Source organism: Apodemus sylvaticus, chromosome 14, assembly GCF_947179515.1.
Source record: "Apodemus sylvaticus chromosome 14, mApoSyl1.1, whole genome shotgun sequence".
NCBI lineage: Eukaryota > Metazoa > Chordata > Mammalia > Rodentia > Muridae > Apodemus > Apodemus sylvaticus.
The window spans coordinates 74,983,962-75,001,448 of NC_067485.1; the positions used below are offsets into that span (position 1 = coordinate 74,983,962).

Here is a 17,487-nt window from a genome sequence, read left to right on the forward strand (position 1 = left end):
ACCAATGTCATTGTCAAGCGTGTTTTTAAAAGTCAAACCCCAGTGGTGTCCTCACACCTGCTCTCTTGCCTCTTACGTGCTGGCGATGAGCCTGCGGCCGCTATCCTCAAGCCACTGCATGCCCTACAAGAACCTGAAAGAAGGCTGGGACTGAGTGGTATAATTTGGATATTATGTTTATTTTATAATACTGTGCTGGACAAACAAGCCCCTTTGCTCCAAATAGTCAGAACTAAACAAAAAAATGACTGTCTCCTTTCGTCTTTGACCTCAACATTTTATGTCTTTTGAATAAAATCAGGGGTTCTTGTATCAAGTACATTTAAACAAGTACTTCTGTGTGTGGAAGTACTTGACATTTTTCTTTTCTTTTCTTTTCTTTTTTTCTTCTGATTGCAAAAATAATATGGTTCTTATTTTCTTTAAAGAGTTAGCTGTGGGCCAGACGGCTCTGCGGGTCAAGTTCCTGCTGTCAATCAAGGTATATGGCCTGAGCTCAAGGCCAGAAACCCACATGGTAGCCAGAGAGGCCTGCCTGCTACAGGTTAACCCTGGCCCTGCCACTGTGTCCGCGGAGTCTGTTGATAAACGAGGTTATCACCTACACTGTCCTGTGGCCTTGCTCCCTCCCCTGGCTGCAGCTGGGTCGTGGGCGTCTCATGCACTTCTGTTTTCATTCCGCTGTTAGAACACTCGCTGGTGTTAGGTGTGGGCTGATTTGGAGCATGGCTCTCGCGTATGTTAGGACATGGCTGTGACTGTATGCACAAGGCTGTGTGATTTTCGCTGAAGTACAGAAGAGAGCCATGTAAGCCATGCTCCAGGACTGTGTGTTTGCACCAAGGTGGAGAGCGTAAGTCAGTCAGACACAGTGCCGAGTGGAGTGGCCGGCTCCCTGTGTGCCGCAGCCACAAGTGCTCTGCGGACACCAAGCCATTCAAAGCCAAGAGGACGATGCAATGGTTTTCTACTTTTTTTATTGTTTTCATTTTATTTGCTTTATAATAAATACAAAGAAATTAACATCTGCCTTATAAATTTAGGTTACTGTCATAGAGCCTTATAATCGCCCCCTCTGCTTTTTTTCTTTTTCTTTTTCTTTTCTTTTTTTTTTTTTATTTTTTTTTGGCCTCTAAAAGCATGAGCTATCTTTCTGTATACAAGTGCACATCTCTCTACCAGCGCATGTGCTTTAAATATTACCATTTTTCATTTTAAAAAGTAAAAGATGAAAGAGCTCTTCTTTCTGGGTGCTGATGGTGGGTTAAAGTACACAGCTTTAGTCCCAGCACTTGACAAGCAGATGTAGGTGGGTCTCTGAGTTTGAGGATAACCTGGGCTATACTACAGAGCAAGTTCTAAAACAGCCAGGGCTACACAGAGAAAAGAAAAGAGAAAAGAAAAGAAAAGATAGCACTTCCTTAACATTTACTTTACTTAAGCATGGCAGGGGATGGGGTGGAGGGGATTTGCCTGCTGGGACCAGAAGAGGACTTAAGATCCCTCAAGAGCTGCTGTTACTGGAGGTTGTGAACTACATGTGTGGCCTTCTGTGCTGGAAGAGCAGCGAGCGCTCTTAACCCAATTCATGTCCCACCCCACCTGTCTCCTCCTTCCCTCCTCCTTTATCATGTTCATTTTCGAGTTATCCTGTCTTGTCCAGTGGTAGCTCTTTCATGTTGTCTGTTAGATTCAATACCTCATTAGTGTTGAATAGCTTTCATGTATTTCCTATGTGTTAGCGGCCATTTCCACAGACCTCTGATTGACCATTCCTTCAGAGAACATTGATTGTATCAGTGGAGTAGAAATCGCACTGTAGAGGTACCCATTGCTGCTAGAATGTCATAACTTGTAGATCTTCGCAAGGGACGGATCTAGGAAATAGATGTATTTGTAAAGGAGAGAAACCCAGGGGGGTGACAGTGGGCAGAGGGAGGGCTGAGTGCTGATCCCCAGAACCGTCAAATGGCTGGGCACGGCAGCACGCTGGGATCCTGGGTCTGCAGAGGGGGGCTGCTGGGCATGGTGGCACGCTGGGATCCTGGGTCTGCAGAGGGGGGCTGCTGGGCATGGTGGCACGCTGGGATCCTGGGTCTGCAGAGGGGGGCTGCTGGGCATGGTGGCACGCTGGGATCCTGGGGCTGCTGAGGGGGGCTAGAAGGATTTCTGCAGTTGGATAGCCATCCAGTCCAGCCAAATTCTGGGCCCAGGTGCAGTAGGAAATCCCATCACAAAAAGGTCAAGAAGCAGTTGTGGAAGAAGCTTGACCTCAGCCTCTTGCCTCCACACACCTGCAAGCATGCATACAACACACACACGCGCGCGCATACACGCATGCACACACATCCGCGCGCGCACATGTCTAGTCTTTTCTAGCTGCTTATTGTCTAGTCTTTTCTACCCTGTCACCTGTAGTTTTTCAATATCTTCTGCTAATTCCCACTGGTAGCATTCTGCCCATCCAACCTCTTTACATTTGCGCTGCAAAAGAAACTAGGAACTTTCCCAAATGGTAGATTTAACATTACTGTGACATCTTTAAATTTATTCTGTACCTTTTTACATTAGCAGTCTTGAGTGCCGAGAGAGACAAGGACCATTAGTTCTGTCCCATAAGAACTCTCCGAGAGGATCTGCATACAGCAGCACCATTACCACTACTGACTGACTACCAAAGGAAGTAAAGGATTGCGATTTTAAACATGTTTCAAATAAAACCAATTTACCCTAACTTACAAATAAAAACATTACCTGACTAGATTAAGGAAGCACTCAAACACGTGCAGGGGCTGGTGAGATGGCCCAGTGGATAAGTGATTGCCATCTTGGGCCTAATGACCTGAGTTTACTCCTAGGAGCTCACATGGTAGAATGAGAGAACCGACTCCTGAGAGCCGCCTTCCGACCTTCTGCTGCGCACCACCACCACAACCACGACTAGACTAGCTGTCCTTCCCAATGCATGCAGAAATACTAACTAAGAAGATAAAGTTAAGAAAGAAGAAGATTAAGATTGGCTTAATCTTCACTGGTGCTCTTTTTTATTTCATCACTGTTTGTATTCTCTTTGCTTGTTTGTCTTATAATATTGAACTTGTCTCCAGAGCATTGTGGCTGCACTATGGTCACACTTACCCCACCCTGTCACTGTCTCTCAACCCTCTTCCCACACTTGCCCACTGTGATATGGATAAGAGTGACACCTGTGGGCTCATGTGTGTGAAAGGACTGGACGCTATGACCGTGTTGGAGTAGCTATAGTCTTTTTGGAAGAAGCATGTCACTGGAATGGACTTTGAGGTTTCAAAAGCCTACACCACCCGAGGAGCTGATGGGGTTTGCAGTCCCAAGGGGGGGAACAACAATGTAAACCAACCAGTACCCCCAGGGCTCCCAGGGACTAAACCACCAGCCAAAGAGTACATGTATATAGCAGAGGATGGCCTTGGGAGGAGAGGCCCTTGGTCCTGAGAAGACTCCATGCTCCAGTGTAGTGGAATGCCAGGACAGGGAAGCGGGAATGGGTGAGATAGTAAGCAGGGGGTGGGATACGAGGTTTGGCGGGGGAAACTAGTAAAGGGGATAACACCTGAAATGTAGATAAAGAAAATATCTGTGAGAGAGGGAGGAAGGGAGAGAGGGAAAGGGGGAGAGGGAAAGAGAGGGAAGGAGGGAGACAGAGAGGGAGAGAGGGGGAGGAAGGAGAGAGAGAGAAGCGAAGCCCACAGCAGGCCCAGTGTCTGTCTGTCCATCCGTCCCTCCCCCCAAAGGATCAGGATGTAGCTCTCGGCTCCTGTTCAGTGCAGTGAGTGCCACTGTGGTCCCTCCGTGCCCTCTGTGATGATCATGGACTAACCCTCTGGAACTATGAGCAAGCCCCAGTTAAATGCTTGGGACATACTGTCTCTTCGTAGCACTAGAACTCTGATAACCACCTTGTTCCCAAGCAGTCATGCTCCTGTCCTCGCTTCCTTCTTCCTCCTGTCCCCCGTCTTCCTTCTTCAGGGGGCTTGGGGAGGCAGCGGTGAGCAGGCTCCGTGCAGGCAGTCACAGTGGCCTACCATTCATGACCCTTGTCTACAGACAGTTGCATAGCCTCGCCCTGCCTTAGAACAGGAGTCAGCAGGAGGCTTTGTAGCTGTTTAGTGCTTAGTTCCAGCCTGGTTTCTCAGCACCCTGACCCAGGCACATGCCTTTGGCAGCAGAGTCTTACTGGAGTCCCGCAGGCCGTCCAGGAATGGCAGCAGTGTATTGCTTTGGGGCCTCTGAGGTGACCTGGCCTATAGCTGACAGGGAGTTAGCTCACTCTGCATATATTCTTCCATTTTTCTTGATGTGTGGACAGTATGCTAGCATCCTAGTCTCCTGAAATAATGTTATTATCTCATCATTATGACAAAGTGGGGGCTCTGTTCATTTCTGCCAATTTTCCATTCTAAGGCAGTTGTAAAAGTTCATTTTCCAAGCCACGTGTGGTGGCTCACACCCATAGTCCCTGAACTTGGGTGACAGAGGCAAGTGGATCTCCAAGACCAAGCTGGTATACATACCAAGTTTTAGGCCAGCCAGAACTGTATAGTGAGACCCTGTCTTAAAAAGCAAATTAATTTTCTTGAATATAGAGATGATTTGCCTGAGCTGCCGCTCGCTGTGGCCTGTGAGCACTCGCGCCTCGCGTCGCTCTCCCTCGTCCGTTATCGCTCTGCCGATCCCTGCGAGGCTGGTGGGATGTTTGTTAGTCATTGCTTATCTGAATGGGGTGCCCTTTTAGGGTATTCTACAGATTTTGAACATTTGACAATAGAAGTATAATCATTTGGGCCTCTCGCTTGGAAACAAGATTCTATAATGGTGATGTTTTTCTCTAATTACTTCATGCAGTTTGTTTCATTTTTCAAATAGGTCATGCCTGCATTAAAAGATAAAATGTTTGCTACTTGATGTGTACTTGGGCTATGACAAGATAAAATACGCAGTTTATAGACGATGTAAATATTCAGGAGGCAGGCCATGAGCTCCAGGAATTAAATCCATTTATCGTTGTCTTATAATTATACGAGTGTTAAATTTTGAGCTGTGAGGATCAAGAAGAATAAGAAATAATGATTGATTTGAAGAATCAACATAAAACTGATTCTCATAATTGTCTTTGGGTATTTGATCAATGTGAAATATGGAAATGACTGTCTCACTGTTTGGCATTTTAAGTACTGATACTCTTAAAATAGAATGTCTCCCAAGTTTGGAATATTTGTGTAGATACTGAAGCTAGAAAAATGAAACACTTCGTATATTTGTTTTTCATTCCCATACAACAAATAGGCCTGGAATTTAGCTGTTTAAAGCAACGGCCTCCCCTGGCTTCTGGGGTTTGAGCCGTTTTCACTCGGGTCTTTGAAGCTGGTGGTCAAGAAAATGTCACCTGAAGTCCTCGATGAGGACTGGGTCTAAGTTCACCCGGCCTGTGAGCTCCTACACTGCAGTGGTCTCAGAGGTCGCCGGAAGTGACTTTCAAAGTGTTTAAATCTGCCAGTGTGTGCACACCCGACTGGCTACCACATTTAGGCCAGGTATGTCGGGCTTTCCATAAAGGTGAAAACGCAAAGCTAGGAAGAATAGACTACATATTCATGTCACAAGCCAACCGCGAGGCCTCAGAGCACGGTATTGTAAAATCTCAGAAGTAGTCTGCATTTGTCATGAGAAGAGGCTCATTTACCACGTGAGGATGTGTTTCTTGTGGCAGATTAGGAATGTCTGAAATCTAGAACTAAATATTTAAAAAAAGTTAGTGACTTGCAATTGAAGCAACATGCTTTTTCCTCAAAGTGATGCTTACACATTGACTGATTTCAGTGTTCAGAAGGTCACACAGATGCCACCCCTGGGCGTGATCACAGTGCTTTTCCCTGTGGTGTCCTGTCACCATTTAGAAATGGCCACTCACTGTTAGGTACATAAGTAAGCCATGGTGGGGAACTTTTGAACTAAGAGTACTTGAGTAGCCACTTATTTGGACTCTGATAATTTAGATTACTGGTTTCATAGTGTTTGCACACAATAGCAGGATAATGAGTATCATTAAACCTCCTGGGCTGAACATACCCAAATTGTGTTTGCCTCTAACCTTGGAGGCTCTAAGGGGCTGGGAGGCATGGCCTGCCTCTTTATTGACTTGTCAAGCTATGAGTTTGCATTACAGCTCATGACCCATTCTGTTTGTGGTGGGGAAACAGGTAAAGAAATCCCTCTGACAGTCCCTCCTTCTGCACATTTGTATGAATAACGCCAGTGTTTATAGCGGTTAGAGCACTGTGACTAAATCCTCCACAAGCTGTAACGTTAGCAGCAGAGCCACTGTGGGGCACAGCTGTGGACGGTATTGCTTTCTCTGGGAAATGCTGGCACTCAACAGGAAGTTCTGAAGGGGAACTTACTGTGCATGTCAATAGCGGGGCAAGGGCAACCAGGACCGAAATCATCTCCACAGTGACTAAATCGAGTGCTGATGTCTTAGCTGCTCTGCTCTGAGAACCTGGACTATGTTGCACTGCAACGTGATTTTTCGTATTTCTAAAACTAGATAATAAAAGAATTTTTTTGAAAGGAAAGGAAGGAAGGAAGGAGGGCTGGCTGGCTATATATTCAACTACCCTAAATCTCTTAGAAGCTAAACTCAAAATAGTTCTCACTCTAGGAAACTCTGAACTTCAAGAGCGAGGGAAGTAGTTATAACTTAATGCTACTCTGACCCCTTAACCCAGGCTCTATGCCGATATGAATGACTAAGCAGTAGCCAGCACTTTCTTAGAAGGGACCAGCAAGCCATTGTTGTATTAAGTTCCCAGAGACACCTAAATGAGTATATTTTTACTTTTTCATTGTTATTCTTACTACAAGATTTATATGTTAATAATGGATAAGCAAAGGAAAAGAAAACTGTAATCCCAGCTTATAGTGGCAGTTTCTAAATAGTTTACACACACATACACACACACACATACATACACATATATATGAATATATAGTATATATATTCTTTTGAATTTTTTTGTAACTATAACACAATATTCATGCTTGCATTTTTTTCCTTAGAAAACTTGTATTTTATTATATACTACTCAACCATTTTTTCCTTTGATAAAAATTAGTGTATGAGTATTTATATAATGTGGTATTTTGAGACAGGTCTTAGTCTGTAGCCCTGAATGTCCTGGAACTCACTATGTAAACCAGGCTAGCCTCAAACTCACATCTGCTCACCCCCACTTCCCAACTGCTGGTATTCAAACATGACCTACTAACTGGATGGCCAAAGGGTTATCCATCATAACGTTAATAACCATTCAGAAGCACCGTGCCAGCCCGGCTACCTGTCCTTCCTCTGACCCACAGTACTGTGTGTGCCCGGGCTTTTAGTCTTTACAGTAAAGGCATGCGGTCACTGTACTCACCTTTCCACCCAGGCACACACTTCCTACCTGACGCAGACCTGCTTCCCAGGGCCGTTGCTCATAGTGAGTCACTTTTATTTTTGAAAGATGCTGTTTGTTACATAAGTTACTTTTCTTGTTGCTATGACAAAATACTAAACAAAGACATTGGGAAGAAGGGCTTGTTGTGCTTCAGTTTGAGGGTATAGTCCAGCGTGTGGGGAAGCCATGGCCCCAGAAGCTCACATTGCATCCACAGTGAGAAAGCAGAGAGGATGGGCGGTGCTCAGCGTGCTCTCCCTGGGACCTCAGCCCCGCCCACCCAGGGCTGTTCTTCTGACCTTATTCAAACCCTCATGGAAGCACATATATAATACACCCATAGGTGTTTCCATAGTAACTGTTAAGTCCAGTCAAAGTGGCAGTAAAAATTAAGCATGGTTTCTGCTAACAGCTGGCAAGTTCACCATTGCTATCTAATTCGCTCTCTGGTTTTGGTGTTGGGTTGGGCTTGAACTCAGAGCCTTAGCTCTACTCAGCAAGAACACCACTGAATTGTGTCCTAAGTCCCTACTTTTAAAAATGCTTTTTATTATTTATCCAATTTATATGTGTTTGAGAATTTTTTCTGCATATATGTCTGTATACCACGTGCATGTCTAATAACCACAGAGGCCAGAAGATGACATTACATCCCCTCAGATTAGAGCTACAGACAGTTGTGAGCCACCCTGTGGGTGCTGGGAATTGAACCCTGGTCCTCTGAAAGAACAGTCAGTGCTCTTAACCCCTGAGCCATTACTAAATAAATCTTTCTTAATTTATCCACTTAGCTTATAAAATGATAAATATTACTTATCTTAATTAGCTTATAAAGTGGTAAATATTAAGGTTCTTAACAATTTATTTAAAAATGTAAAGGTCCAAACAGTTTCTTTCAGTATAAGGCTACAGGTAGTAAACTCTTAGATTTTATTTGACTAAAGTGTGTTTACTTGGCATTCTTTCTGTAAGATTTCAAAAGTGGAATGCATTTCTCTTTAGCACGGTTTGTCTTGTGCTTGGCTGAGCCTCGCACGTTAGCCACGATGTTTCTTCGTGTGTTTCTTCATTGTTTTTTTACCTCAGTTACTGCTCAGGCCTTCCTCTGGTCTACAGTTTTGTGACCATGTGCTTTGGCTGTGACTTTCTTTTTATTGACCTGGAGTGCACTGCATTTGTTGCATACCTAGATTGGTATCTTCCTTCGGTTCCACAAAACTCTTCCATGGCAGGTCCACGATCTTAGGGTCCCTCTGCAGCCCAGACTTCGCCTTCTAAGCATCACGCACTGACCTCTCAGGGCCTTCACTCAGGGGCTATCCACCTCTACTGTCTGGCTCGATAGCTGTCCGAACAGGCAGCGGAGGAATCCACCACCCCTTCTCTCTTGCAGCATGCACGCCTTTATATCCAGCACCACACAGATGGCACTGCCCAGAGTCCTCCAGAGTGGGAGGGGCCTGCCCACACCCCACCTCGCCTCAGCTAGCAATGTCGTAATTGCTCTCTAGGGGCAGTGTAAAGAGCCTGGAGTTGGAGGTCTGGGTGGGCAGGCTCTGGCCCCGGGGAGGGGCACTGCCCTTGTCCCGTGCAGAGCAGGCTGTTTTCTGTTCAAACAGCTGCTCAGTGCTGCTTATCTCCCTGGTCCTCAACAAAGTAGCACCGTGATGTAAATGTGAGGCAGCCCTCTCCCACACCCCACCCCGTTCCCTCCGCCAGCCTCTGTGTTAACGACTTAGCATTTGCTGTGATCAGGCAGGATTGGTTTATGGAAGAGGTTTTGGAGCTTACCGTTCCAGAGGGACAGCTCAGTTCTGGTAGAGAGGCATGGTCACAAGTAGCAGGTATGATGGCTGGAGCAGGAGTTTGATCACATCTTTAGCTACAAGCATGAATTAGCCAGAGGATGAGACTGTGATGCCCACCCCTAGTACTGTAATGCCCTCCCCTAGCACTGTAATGCCCACTCCTAGTACTGTAATGCCCACCCCTAGTACTGACTGTACCACAAAAATCTCCCCAGACTGTCACCAACTGGACCAAGTGTTTAAATAACAGATCCTATGGGGAGCATTCTCGTTCAAATTAAATACAAAAACACCTGAAGGTTTTAGGGCTTGATGGCTTGGGGGGAGGGGGTTCCTCTGAAGCAAAGAAATCTCCAGTCCAATGGCTCAAGAGAAGTCACTCGGAAGTGACACAGCACTTCTCCCATTTCCCCTCAAAAGTCATGTTTATACAACTGAAGTCATCGTGAGGAGTGTGTGGCCCAGCTACAGAAAAACACACCCCATCTATTACATATCTGTAAAAAACACATGTGTGTTGATTGTTAGAATATCTCACATATCTGATCACTGAGGGCCAGTTTGAGAAAATGAAAAGTTAGCCTAAGTCTCAAGAGTGATATGGGATAGGCCTTGAATTCTGAGTCCTTAACTGTTTCTGGACACTTTAAAGTGGATTTTGCAAGACTGGGGGTATGACTCAGCTCTTAGAGTTGTCACCATTCGTGTGTGAGATACTGCAAATCAATAAATCAATAAATCACTAAGGCTGGCAGTATGTCTCGGCAGGTACGCCTGACAGCTTGAGTTTGATCTCTAGAACTTATATGGTCGAAGGAAGCCATCTCCCAACACGCTGTCCTCTGACTGTCTCACAACATAAATAAATGTCTTGTAAACCTCCTCTCCTTCCAGACAAGGGTTTTGTAGGACTTGTGAAATCTGCTGTGTTTTGACCGTGGCTCTTTTCTTCTTGACAGCGTCATCAGCAAGGTGGTGCCAGCCCCGGAGGCTAAGCCCACTCCTTCTCTGAGCCGACCTAAAACCCCACCTCCGGCCCCAGTACCTATTCCTGTGCGAATGAGCCCTACTCCCCTGCCTCCGCCACTCCTCACCCAGGCTGCAGTGTGCCCGGCCCTGATGCCATCCCCAGCCCCTGCCCTCTCTGGAGCTGGGAGTACCAAAGCCCCGGTGCGGAGCGTGGTGACAGAGACAGTCAGCACTTACGTGGTACGTATGTCTCCACAGCATTCAGGGAGGGCTGCTTCTGCGGTGTTGACTCTCATGGGCGGTGCTTGACAAATGGGGAAGCATCTCCATTGCCTTTTCAAGCTGTTGGCTCAAAACCATACATTACAAAGTTCATGTTCAGCCGCGTAACTGCATTTGTTTATGTTGATTTGAACCTTGTCTATACCTAAATAGAAGAACACCAGAATATAACAATGGTGTTTAAATTCCACAGTGGATTCTTACTAGAGTGAGTAAATTATTGACATTAGTATAATTTATGTATTAGACATAAATCTTATGGGCCAGCTATTATTTCTGAATTGTAGCACTAATCATTATATTTTATTTGCTGAGATCCAAAATATATAAGAACTTACATCTTAAGTAGAATGAACCTTTAGACCATAGGAATTTCCGAGCATCCAAGTGCATCTTTTACTCTAGAACTAGCTCATGGTAGAGCCTGCCTAGCGTGTTCAGGGTCCTGGGTTTAACCCCTAGTGCCGAAAGTCTCATCACAGTGAAGGGCCTGCGTCACCCTGAGAGTGCCCTTAGGTGTTCCCCGTACTTCATAGGTCAGAGATTTTTCCAACCCCAAATTCAACCTAAAGGCACAGTGAAGAGACACCTAAGTACACAAAGTGGTTTATAAATGGAGATATTAACACTTTGATGAGAAGCTCTGTAGGCTGTTGAGTTAGCCTAGCCTTTGAAGAGACAGTGACTGGGGAGTTGCAGGGCCTGGTGCAGTTTGTTATGAGATATCTATACAGTGTATTACATGGGGGAAAAATAAATCATTATATATGAGAGACAATATGAGGAAACAAATATTAAAAAAAAAAGTCCTGAATGCATTCAGAGAGTACAAAGACGGGAAAAGTTAACTTAAAATTAGTGAATTGGCAATTGAATACAGAAAATGTGAAACCTGTGAGGGATCAATTGGTCCATTCCTCAATCAGCCGAGGAATTTAATTGAGGTATCGCCCCCAGGTGAGCTGGCCAGAAAAGAGTTTATACTTAATCTCCTCACCCTCCATTTGGTTATCTGTAATTAAGGGATTTGCTGACTCAGTAATCGCTGTACTCTTGTCTGGCTCTAAAGATTGTGGCTTCCCAGTGGATACTGGGACTGACTTCACAGACGCGGCACCAGCTGGGACAGTGCTGGGATGTCTTGTAGTCTAACTAGACACCTTATGGACAGAGAGCACAGGGGTGATTCCTCACTGCCTGCTAGTGTACTGTTGACTGTGAGATCTGGTAGCTCCTGTTTCCCCATTTCTAAACTATCCAAAGATATGTTTTAAAAGAACTTAGTGCCCTAGAAAATATTGGGTCCTACTGTGGTGCTATAGCAATTTTATTTAATGTATCTCAGAGTCACAGCATACTAATGTCAAGTAAGGTCAGCCAGCAGCAGGGACAGCCACGCATGGTGGCTTTACCCACTGGACACCGGTGCCTGGGGACTGCTGGTTCTTTCCCTGTGGTGCAGTTTCCCCCAAGTTAGAGCTAGCCATCAGAGAAAGCTTTCTCCACATTCCTCTAGAAAGGTGGTGGCACACGCCTTTAATCCCAGCACCTGGGACGCAGAGGCAGGCGGATTTCTGAGTTCGAGGCCAGCCTGGTCTACTGAGTGAGTTCCAAGACAGCCCCTGCTACACAGAGAAACACTGTCTCAGGGGAAAAAAAAAAAAAGAAAGATTTCAGGTCAATGTGGATTGCTTTATAGAGATTTTTTGAAATAGTAACCCTTGAGTAAGTCCATGCACACAACATAACATATCCACTCTTGATAACTGCTCACAAGGAAACCCTGGTCATTCACATATCTAGTCAGTGTAGTACTTAAAGGCATAGGAAGAGAAGACCTTGCAAAATATGTAGTGAATCATATGTTGTCTTACTGTGAGGACATTTGAAAGTGAGTGTGACTCAGTGCTCCTTTCCAGTACCCATGCAGAATGGCTTCGATAATGTGACATTTGAGAAAGCCGTCCCGTTAGGAACGCTCCCTATGAGAACGAAGCCAGGACTCCAGAACACACGGCGTCTGGGGCATAACAATAATTAGGTGTGCAGTTCATTGGCCCCGCGAGCCTCCTCTTGCCTTCGCCCTTTAGTTGGTTGTGCTTTTCTAAAATGTCATAAAGGGAATGGAAAGTTACTCAGTAACAGCTCTTTTACATCCCTGATCTTATCACCTAGTTCAGGAGAAGGGCTTGGCTAATGAGTAATGAGGGAATACATGCACATTTGCCTGTATGTGCTAATCCCAAGCTGTGAACGTGGCTGAGAAAATATGAAAAGCTGAGAACTTTCAAAACTATCAGTTGTTTCTGGCCAACAGACCATAATCATTAGGGGTTTGTGAGATTATAGGAATTCTTAGATGAAGCCAACTGTAAGTCATGTTACATAGTTACCAGAGATGATTCTGCAGTGCTCTGTTTTTAATGATTTACAAAGCAGCTTAGAATGTACATTAGAAATATGTCATTCTAACCAGGCACGGCGCACACACCAGAAATCCAGCACTCAGGAAGCAGAGGCAAAGATTGTAGTTCAAAACCAGCCTGGACTATATAGTGACTGCCACACCCACCTCCCACCTGAGCTTATGAGACCAGGGCAGGGCAGGGTGTATGGGGGAGGGAGGGGGTATGAGAGGGAGAGAGATGGAGGGTGGAGAGGAGGGGAGAGAGAGTGTTGACAGGAAGCTATTGTTGAATACCTAGCTGTTTTCCTCTTCATGTGATTCCAGAACAGAGGTGACTGCTAGCTTGTTGGTCTGTAGTGTTCAGTGTAAAGCAGCTTTCTTATCTGGCCTCTTCTGACTCTCTCCCCCACACCATCTGTCTCTGCTCTGACCACCAGATCCGTGATGAGTGGGGCAATCAGATCTGGATCTGTCCGGGGTGCAACAAGCCCGACGACGGGAGCCCGATGATTGGCTGTGACGACTGTGACGATTGGTACCACTGGTGAGTGCCCCCAGACCCCCACCCCCAGTGTTAGACGGTAACCCAGGTCTAACACAGCTGGAACAGGCAGCCTCGTCAGCTAGCATCTTAGACCAACTCAGCTCCTCTCCTGTCTAATGGAGCCTGCAGAGCAAAGGGACGCAGTTAGTTGTGCTGTTGTTCCAGAACCTGGACTGTGGATGTTCTGCCTCCGTTATATACCCTTTCCTACAGAAATACGTAAGAGCATAGGGTTCCCCTCCTCCCTGTCACTGGCATTGTGTGGGAGCAACAGCACATGACTGCGCGGGCTTGAGAACAGACTCTCAGACAGCAGGCTTGCTTCCGAAGAAGCTTCCTTAGGTGAGATCCAAAGAGGCTCAGCCAAACAGTGCTGAGTCGCATTCCGCCCCTCAGCTGCCTCCTTGGCTGTCTGCTCGCTGTCTGTACGATAGACCTGGAGCCAGACGAGGTGGGATGCTGGTAACTTGAGCACTCCTAATGCTGAGAATCACAAGTTTGAGACCAGCCTGGGCTACATAGTAACTTTGAGGTCAGCCTGGGCTACCTGAGACTCTATCTCACCCCCAGCCTCTCCTCCCAAATTAAAACATAAAAGCAAAGCCATTGCATTCTATTATTCCTACTGAAAGGACAAATAAACTAATTGATCTCACTATACAGAAGACGTTAATACAGGCCAAATACCCAACATTATATAAGAACCTTTGGATGGACTTCTGGCCTGCCCACCATTGTTCACATTTATTTCTATTATGGAGCGGAGTGTGCTGCATTGGTTCCCACACCATTTAGCAGATGCGTGTGAAGGTTAGAGAACCAGGAAAAGGAGCCAGTTCTCTGCTTCTAAGGCCAGCACATGGCACAGAAGACCATGTTGTCAGGCATTGTGGCCAGTGTCTTTATCTCTTGAGCCATATCGCCATGCCTTAAAAAAAAAATCATTCTAAAGCAAAAAGGAAGGATTGAGTTAGCCCTGTTGGCAGAGTACTTCCTTAGCATGCAGGGGAGCCTTGGGTCCATCCCCACAGCCGCAGACGCTGCCGGAGGGAGCACATGTCCCAGCTCAGGAAGCAGAGGCAGGAGGTGGGGCCACGGGCATCCTGGACTGCATAACATAAGGAGTTCAGGGCCAGCCGTGACTATACCAGAAGAAATGAGCCCTTTGAAAACAAGACACGGGGCTGAGGAGGCAGCTCAGTGGTTCCGAGCACTGTCTGCTCCTCCTGGGGAAGCCCAGCACCCCGGGTAGCTCGCAAGGGGCTGCAGCTGCGTTTACAGGAGTCAGACAGGCCCTTCTGTCCTCGGCAGCACCATGTACACAAATGACACACAGGCAAAATAACACAAAATACATACAACACAAAATAAAAACTATGAAGTTACTTTTAGGAAGCATATAGCTTGCAGACCCTGCCTCAGAAAAAGAAAATTATAAACATAAGAAACTGGAGAGATGGCTCAGAGGTTAAGAACACTGACTGCTCTTTCAAAGGTCCTGAGTTCAGTTCCCAGCAACCACATGGTGGCTCACAGCTGTCTGTACTAAGATCTGACGCCCTCTTCTGGTGTGTCTAAAGATAGCTACAGTGTACTTATATATAATAAATAAATCAGAGAGAGAGAGAGAGAGAGAGAGAGAGAGAGAGAGAGAGCAAGGAAAGAAAGAAAGAAAGAAAGAAAGAAAGAAAGAAAGAAAGAAAGAAAGAAAGAAAGAAAGAAAGAAAGAAACTTGTTAATGTGAACTTGTTTTGGCGTCTAGGCCCTGCGTGGGAATCATGGCTGCTCCTCCAGAAGAGATGCAGTGGTTCTGCCCAAAATGTGCCAACAAGATAAAGAAAGACAAGAAGCACAAGAAGAGGAAGCACCGTGCGCACTGACGTCAGCGTGGGCAGGACTGCTGCCCTGCACCGGGTCGGGCTGGGCCGGTTCTGCCATCTCATCTCCCCAGGCCCTGTGGACCGCGCATCCCGAGGAGCAAGGACAAGAACGTGCCGTCCGTCCGTCCGTCCATGGCTCTGGATGCTCGCTCTGAAATTCACGGGCCTGAGCTCCCACAGCGTGTTGCTGAAGAAAAACTCCAGTGGAGGCCTGGCCTGAGGGCTGGTGCCTCCATCTGCCTATTACCAGTGACAAGTATTAATAAAGACACCGCACCTCTTCCCTCTTGATTTCCTTTCTTCTCTCCAGAACCTTTCATTGCAGCATTAGATAAGAAGGTAATGTACAAATGCCTTGACTGTGATCGAAGGGCGCACCATTAGCTACCGTTGGCAAGCCCGCTCCCTCCACAGTGAGATTCTCAGAAGGAAAGAACGCTCCAGTCAGAGGGCTGGAAATATTTTTGTGATGAGAGTATATGAAGCCCCCCCACCTCTCCCGACTTTTATTACTAACGTGTAAAATGTTCAGGCTTTTGTGAGATACCTTATATTTTTTAAAGAAAGGGTTTCTATCATGTCCTGTCCACCTCTGTGCACATCCTGTCATTTGACCTGTTTTATACCTTGGTTGCATTCTCATTCCACTGTGTGAACTGCTGGAGTCTCCTCACTGCGTGCGCAGCCCATCACCTTGTATAAAACTCTTGATACTAAGAAGAATCCCCTCACTGTAAATAATAAATATTTATGAAGTAGTTATTTTTAAAATTTTTTTATCGTGTTTAATTCTGGCTTTCTCTGGAATCCACTGAGATTTCAGCCATGTCTGTAATTGCTGCTGTGCATAGGCAAAGAAGAGAGAGAGGGGGAGAGAGAGGACCCAGAGCCATGTCCTTCCCCAAGCGCACCGCCCACGTGATGGGCAAGGACCCAGCCATCAGAAGGAAACAGGCAATTGACATCTCGAGTTGATGGTTTGAAATTGTTTTGTTTGTTATATATTTTCTGTAAATTTCTCTCACTTTTACTAAAAAGGACATGTAGTTTCCACAAAAGTAAAAAAAGAAAAATACTGTAGCATTTTCTGTTTATATTGTTTTATTTCTACAGATTTGTTCATGGATATTGTGCTTTAAGGTTGAAATGAAGTATATTATGAATTTTTTTAAGAAAACTCATCAAATTTCAGGGTATCACAAAACTTTATTATATTACTATACTGCCCACTATTTATTATATGTTATAGATATCTGAAACGTAAACCAAATGTTTTATTTTTAATGTAAAAAAACATCAAATTTAACTTTATTAGCATATTTTAGTGACTTTGGAATAACTATGGACTTTTACTTGATTTTGAAATAATCCCAATTTGGGCATGTGTGAAGGCTATCTTGAATGTTAGAATGCGGGATTTGAACCTAATACAAATATATGAATAGAAATGTGATTTTTTTTTTTTTTACTGCCAACTCAACTGATATTAGCATTATAATTACTCCGATTTTAAAACATATAATGTGGTTTCAGAAATGCGGTTCTCTGCCTTGATGTTAAATTGCAGAACAGTGAGAATGGAGTCAGCCTGTGAAGAGTGTGGAAGTCACTACCCCCCTTGTGCTAGAAGCCGAAGTTTCCGTCACGCCCCCACCCCACCCCCACACCCCAAAAAATATCTATGTTGAGATGTGTCTCTTTTCTTTTTCATTGATTAGAGGTCATCCTGAATACTTTATACAATATTTTCACATGCACAAGGATACCCATTAGTGCTCTTTGGAGGAGACAAAGCGTGCGGGAAGTGCGAAATAAAGATTATTGGCTGTTTCGTAGTTCGCTTTTCCATTTTCTTTATTTAGGAATTAGTTCCCTCAGGCATGGTCCGGGGTCCTGAAGTTGCCACGTCTAGGTGAGCAGGTCGCACTCCTAAAGTAAGAAAGGAGATGCCTATATAGAGTTCCTCCCCGTTCCTCCTGTCTGAGAGTCTCCAGCCCACACAACATTTATGAAATTTCAATCAATTTGTTGTCCCTTGCTATTTCATGGTTGCTTTCCTAAATCCAGTCCATGATTTTATAAATGGCCTTTGCAATAATAAAACCAAAGAATCATTTTC

At 45.3% G+C, this 17,487-nt stretch overlaps 1 protein-coding gene across 1 annotated transcript in view; it reads left to right on the plus strand.

The window, feature by feature from the left end:
* Window positions 1-17,203, plus strand: part of Taf3 (TATA-box binding protein associated factor 3) — a 149,537-nt gene extending 132,334 nt beyond the window's left edge. Inside the window, exons 5-7 of the mRNA XM_052157296.1 lie at window positions 10,246-10,495; window positions 13,382-13,488; window positions 15,251-17,203. Of these exons, the coding sequence (XP_052013256.1) occupies window positions 10,246-10,495; window positions 13,382-13,488; window positions 15,251-15,368 (475 nt within the window). The 3' untranslated portion in view covers window positions 15,369-17,203. The remainder of the gene's footprint in view (window positions 1-10,245; window positions 10,496-13,381; window positions 13,489-15,250) is intronic.
* The last annotated feature ends 284 nt before the right edge of the window (window positions 17,204-17,487 follow it).